The 6750-nt window shown below is 43.6% G+C and overlaps 1 protein-coding gene across 1 annotated transcript in view; it reads left to right on the plus strand.

Annotated features, from left to right (window-relative positions):
* The window catches only part of LOC109307665 (unconventional myosin-Vb-like), a gene marked incomplete at its 5' end in the record, with an annotated part of 43298 nt that extends 36548 nt beyond the window's left edge, over positions 1–6750 (plus strand). The window contains 3 exons of the mRNA XM_019531677.1: positions 493–667; positions 3589–3669; positions 6555–6750. Of these exons, the coding sequence (XP_019387222.1) occupies positions 493–667; positions 3589–3669; positions 6555–6707 (409 nt within the window). The remainder of the gene's footprint in view (positions 1–492; positions 668–3588; positions 3670–6554) is intronic.

A 6750-nucleotide genomic window follows, 5' to 3' on the forward strand; every position in this document is an offset into this window, starting at 1 on the left:
CCAGTTATGAAGTCGGGATGCCAAGTAGCTGTCTTACCTAGAGCTCCTTTTGCAGTGATCAGAAATTCCAGAGTGTAATTAGCACAAACTTGCAAAACAGCCACAATTGTTTACCAGCCTTTTGCCTTAAATGAAGATTTAAAACAAGCGTCTCATTGACCTTGTTTCTCAAAATCACAGATTCAACATGGTCCATAAATACCTCCTTGTTGTGCCCTGCTACTGCTACAGTATGGTTAGTCTGAAGTTGGGCAGAAGGCAGGGCTGGGTGGCACCTTGGGGACTAATTGTTTGAGGCATGAGCTTTTGCACATAACAGCCTACTTCATTCTACTTTGTCAAATTCTTGTGAAGTTCTGGACAACCTAACCCAAATGCATCACAAATATGCATCAAAATCTCTGCTCCTTCCAGCACTGCCACATTTTATTTACTGTAAATGAGCCCTGAGAAAGAGACTGTTGAACTAATGTCGTGTGTGTGTGGGTTCAGGTTTAACATCAGCCAGCTGGAGGAATGGTTGCATGGAAAGAACCTGCAACAAAGTGGAGCAGCACAGACCATGGAGCCCCTGATCCAGGCAGCACAACTCCTGCAGCTGAAAAAGAAAACTTCAGAAGATGCTGAGGCCATCTGCTCCTTGTGTACATCCCTTACCACGCAGCAGGTAAGCAACAGGGAGGGCATCTGCTCTGGAGTAGGTGTGAGTGGTTCTTTCCTATCCACTGCAGCAGCAAGGATTCCATTTTGAAGTGCTGTAGGGTATGGCAATTCTCATGTGCTCCAACGTCTGAACAACACACTCCTTTCTCTGATATCCTGGTCCAGTCCTCAGGATATGAGAGTGCTGTTTAAGTGACTAGATGCTGAGCCTCGCCCAGCATTTAGAGTCTGCCTTCTATATGTGGCCATTGCAGGATCAGCCCATTCTCTAGTGGATTCTTGCCAATTTCTTGCACTTCTCCTGTCTTTTCCTGCTTTGGTAGCAGCTGTAGGGTCCAGGTGTAATTCCCTTGGATGCAGATGACACTTCCTTTGAGTGTCCCATCTGCCTTGAATTTATGTGGCCGAGGCAGTTCTGACGGGAACATGGTCTGGCAGGCTAGTCCTAGTACTTAGTAGCAATGCTTCTTTTATATGCAGTTGTTGTGTGTGGATTTTGCAATATAGAAGTAAGGCCATTTCTTTTACCTTTAACCTCAATACATAGAAGCGGACACAGCACATACTAGACAGGTAAGAAGAGAAGTGCTGTGTAAAGGGTTACTGATAACATATGAAAATAGCTGAATCTGGTCAACAGAGGAGCCTCATCAACAGAAAAACCTTGAAAGCAGTACAAAAATTGTTTTCTTTCAAGCAGACTACTTGGCAAGAATATATAAAACATGCAGTCACAAGAGTTAAACTTCAGTGTTCACCTGCACAATGTCACTTGATTGGATAGAATAGTAATTTAGTTAGTAGATGATTGGGTATTCTTACAAGCACGAGCTAATCACGAACTAATGCTGACCTACTAACAAAGTATAAAATAGTATTATAACTGGTAGGCGGGGTGCCTCCTCAGAGGCACCTCGCTGCAGCGAATAAAGATTCTGTATCTGACTTTGGATACTTGCTCTGCGTGATCATTGCCCCAGCCTAGAGCGAACTGCACGTGGCTTTAAGAGCTAATTCGTAACACAGTGAACACCCCGCTGAAAACATTCCACCCTGCTCAACTGGTGGAAATGACTCCTACAGCAGCATTTTCTAAATATCTATAGCAGCAGGTGGCCCTGCCATCTGCCCTGCCATGCGCCCCAGCTGCAGCATGACCACAGCTTCTTGCTGCCTTACACAGGAGGAGCTGATCAGCTCTGAAGGCTGGGTCCAGTGGCTCTGCAAGCTGTATGTTTCTGACTCCTGATCTATAGTAGTACTGCCTCAGAGCCTGTGAGCTGTCCTCCAGTTTCACCTTAAGCAGAGAAGTTAAGACATTTGTCAGTTTGTGCTACAGCCTCTAGAATAAAAACTTTCTTTTGAACCAAATTTTGTGAGCCCCTTACAGAGCAGCTAAGTGGGAAGGGAAGGGATAAGAAATCTATGCCCTGGGGCACTGATTGCTGAAGGGAAGAGTGGGAAAGAGCAGTATTCTGTCAGCCTTCATTGAGAGAAGCTGAGGTGCTACAGGATTGTGAATTGTCTTGTGCTAACACGTGTAGCTGAGCCTGCTCAGACCTTGTAAATGCCATTCAGCATTGCTTTATAGTGCTGTTGGTGGGACTGTGGACAGGTCCTGCCCTGAGACGCATACGGTATAAATCAGTAGTCCTCAAACTTCATGTGCTACAGACCAAAATTCACTGACCCTCAAAGCTTTGATCTCACAGCAAGTGGTTTTTGAGGTGACAAGCACTTAAGCTTTTCTGTTCAAATGCACCTGTTAATGAGATTAATGAGATCTGACCAGGTTTCCATTTAAATCAGTGACACAACTCCTGTGGACTTCACTGGAACAGAAGTAAACCCCTAATCTTGCTTGTTCAATTGTACGCCACTTGATTTGACAGAGAGGCATCTGTCTTGGATCATTTAGGAATAGTACATCCTGCCTCTGTGCAGGAGGACATCCTTTCTGAGTGTCTGTTCTTGCAGTCATGTGGGACTGGGAGCAGGGGTAGGTGCAGGGTGCTGCTCTTCTACCTCATTCATCCTATTGGTTTCTCCTTCCTTCCCATTGAACCACCATCTCTGCAGCCTCTTGAATCCACATGCATCCTTTTGGAGCAGCTGTGTTGAGTGAGTGAGGATCATAGGGCCTCAAGGATGAGAAGCTCTAGAACTGTTAGGGCCAAGAAAGGACTGGTAACGTTGCTGCAGATGCATGACAAAGGGAGCAGGTCTGCCTGTCCTGAGTCTCTCTGGATTCCATACTGCTTTCCCAACGAGGGGCTATTTTCAGTCTGCAGTGCTGTGCTCAGGCAGGAGTCCTTTGTGGAAAGCCACTTCTTGGCTGGGACTTGTCAACTGACAAACTGACTTAAGTGATGAGCTTGACAGATACCATAAATTATAGAAAATTAGGGTAGGATGGGACCTCAGAGGTCCTGTAACCCAACCCCCTGTTCAAAGCAGGACCACCTCCAACTAGATCATCCCAGCCAAATAGAATAAGTGATGAATATGTGACGAAATGGTTTGCTGGGAAGGGCATGCAAAAGCTTCAGAAATACTATTGTGCCATGACTTAAGCCAGGCTCCCCCATAGGTATGGCAAAGTGCAAAGGTGCATATTGGGTGTAATGTGTGCTTTGTTCTGCACTTCTCTCTCTCTCTCGGGCAAGTTTTTCAACTTAAGTAATCTTTCAGTTGTTAATTTTTCCTGAGTTTCTGAGCATTCATATGGTAGGAGGTGGGTTGGCCCATATCTTTGATTATATGAAGCAACAGAGTGTTGTCTCTCAGTTTATAGTCCTTAGCTGTCTCCTACGCGGGACTGACACAATTCTAGGATGATGACCGCATCAAGAACACAGTTGGTAGCATTACTTCCATGGAGAAGACCAGTTTCTCATGACTGTTACCCTGTTTTGTTTTCAACAGATTGTAAAAATACTAAATCTCTACACTCCTGTGAATGAGTTTGAAGAGCGTGTGACTGTAGCCTTCATAAGAAACATTCAGGTAAGTAAGTAAGTAACATTCCATGACATGGAACCAGGTATCGCATTAATGACCATCTCAGTTTCTCTGTGTTGCTAACCCATTTTTACAAAGGTTTAATGCTTGTAATTCATTTCTCTAATTGGAAGGCTGCCTTCACTCCTTTACCAAAACCCTCAGACCTACTGTGACGACGACTATTTAAGGATGGTTTTATTGTTAATCGCAACCTTTTTCATCCTGAAGAATCACCCACAGCTCATAGCCACTAAATGGGCTTATTAAGACTATTGAAATGCAGTCATCTTGGGGAAGGCCTGTGTCAGTCTTTCGCCACTGTATAGCAAAAGAACAGATTTTCAGGTGGAGGGAAGTATGCTCTAGCCAACAAGTAACGAGACGAAACTGAGAGGGAGGCAGGGGATTATGTCTCACTGCACAGGAAGGAGAAAGACCTAAGGCTCAGCACCTCCACCCCTTGTTTATGGGATCATTCCTGACCATGCAGTGGTAGGTGATGTATAAATGCAAAATGTAGCTTTAAAATGATTTTGCATGCCTTGAATATCAATTAAATTTAAGAAATCATGCGCAAGAATCTAGAACTATTGGCCTGTGGTTCTTAGAATTACTCATTGGTTTCTTGTTGCTATTTAATTTTTGCATTTTACCATAATTGGTTTGTGTTAATTTTACATTAACATACAAAAGCATAACCTTGTTTTATGAGAAAAATAACTCAAGGTTGAGTGGGTCTGAATGAATAGTGCAGATTGAGACAAGATAGGGGGCTTTTTAGAAAAGCGCTTAAAGACAACAAAAAAAACATTGTAGTAATTAGTGCTAAGTGACATTTCCAATCTGGACGTTTTTTTTAGTCTCAGTATTCTGGGCAAAAACCCCCCCAGAGGCACTTGCACCAACTAGCTTCTCTTGCTCCCTCCTGCGGCTTCCCATGATGGAAATTCCATTTCCTGATTAGACACTAGATGAATCATATTACTGAAAATTTTAAATGTGGATGTTTCCCTAATAATTCATTTCTGATGAATTAAATGTGCTACTGTATAGAGTAGAAAAAGAGCACGAGGAAACTTAAGTAAAATATATTACAAGATGTTCCCATGTTGCCATTCTTTAATGTTTTTTCTGTTTACATGTCTTAGGATATGAAAAAATGCAGCAAGTTTCCATTAAAAAATTGAAAGCATTTTCATGCTGTTTTCATATATAGTAAAGATTAAAAAGTATATGAATATAGTACCCTACATTGCAAAAGAGCCCAACTTGATAAAGTGTGGTCAAAATATAGTGTAAATCCTGCTTCCTTCTATCTCAGTATTTTATATAACCCTTATATGAATACTTAAACACCTAGGATTCTGATCTTCCTTTGCTTCAAGGGAGATGGCTGCAAAATGGAGGGAAGGGGTTGAAAATGAAGGGGTTTATCAGAAAAGAAATGCTTGCTTCACCAGTGATATTCTGTAGAGCTCTGACTGATGAGAGTGAGGTGATACATCTGGCTTGCCTGCCCCCATAGAGCACACAAGCACACCAAAAACCTGGAGCAGGATCTGTAGGGCTGTGCATTTAGTATCCAAACCTTCCTGATCCAACTCGGGAATGTTCCTCTGTGCCTAAGAGGGCCTGTAACACAGCTGGGTCAACCAAAATACAGAGGATGTCTGTCCAGGTCGCAACACTATTCTTTTTTTTAATGCTTCAGATACTTCTAGGGTAGTCTTTATTCTCAGCTTCCTAACTGTAAGAGCACACACTAGTTTCAGTCTTCTCTAAACCCTGTGTCCAGCATCATTCAGAAAAAAAAACCTATGTAAAATACACTCAGATGCAATCAGCATTCATGGAGAACGTAAGAACTGCCAGCCCAAGGATCCGTCTCGGCCAGCATCCTTGTCTCAGACAGTGGCAAGTGGTGGATGCCTTAAAGGAAGTGTGTAATAAACAGAGCTTGTGTAGTGATCCAGATCCTCCCAGTTACTACCGTCTCCAGTTGGGGGAGGTTCTGAACCTGAAATTGCATCCCTGCCTGCTTGTCCTTACAAAACAGACATTTTCTCCACAAAATTGCCTAAGCCCTTCTACTACTGAAGCCCATTTTACAACAACCTGTGAAAGTGAGATCCACAAGTTACTAATGAGCAGTGTGAAACTTATTTCTATACAATAACTTATTTCTATACAATTTTACTATTGTGTGTGTTGAGACTATTTTGTAGTTCATTAGTAATTTATGCTGAAAGTTGTGTGTGTATTGGTTCAAAATAGGTTTCCTGCATTAGGGGTGTCAAACATATGGCCTGTGAGTAGGATCTGCCTAACTGGGCTACTGGCAGGCCACAGAAAGCTAGGCGATATGGTCTTCTGCAGAACCTGAGGCCTTTGGCCCCAGTAGGCATACCAGTCAGGCGTAGGAGGGCGAGCCAGCTGATACCCCAGCCACACCCAGCTGCTTCACCTGTCACCACTGTTGTGGCCCTACCCTGTCTGCCAGCTCTGCCACCACTCCATGCCAGAGCCACAGTGTGCCCTGTGCTGGAGTTACAGCTGCCACCATAGCATGAGGCATACAGTGGTGGTGGCAGCTCCAGCAGTGGGGACACAGCGGAAGCTGGAGCAGTACTGTATGCCCTGTACTAGAGCTAGAGCTACTGCCACCAGTGTATGCCCTGGGGCTGCTCTGTGCCCCAGACTGGATGCACCCAGATATAGTCCAGATGTAGCCTGAGGCATGACTTTGCCACTCCTGCCCTTCAGAATGAATCTGGAACCTTAGCTTTCATAGGGGTGTTCTCTTCAGATCTTTTATTCTGTTAAGTGTTGCAAATGCTAATAGAAATATAACACTTGACATTATGCTCTTTTTCTTCCACGTTCCGTAGGCGCATTTGCAAGAGCGAAACGACCCTCCACAGTTGCTGCTAGACTTCAAATACATGTTCCCAGTTTTGTTTCCATTCAGCCCATCCTCCATCACCATGGACTCTATTCACATCCCTGCTTCTCTCAACTTGGAATTTCTCAATAAAGTCTGAAGAAAATATATTTAAACCTATCTCCTTTCCTTAGAGAATTTAA

The sequence above is a fragment of the Crocodylus porosus genome, unplaced genomic scaffold (assembly GCF_001723895.1).
Source record: "Crocodylus porosus isolate Cpor-Errol unplaced genomic scaffold, CroPor_comp1, whole genome shotgun sequence".
Lineage (NCBI taxonomy): Eukaryota > Metazoa > Chordata > Crocodylia > Crocodylidae > Crocodylus > Crocodylus porosus.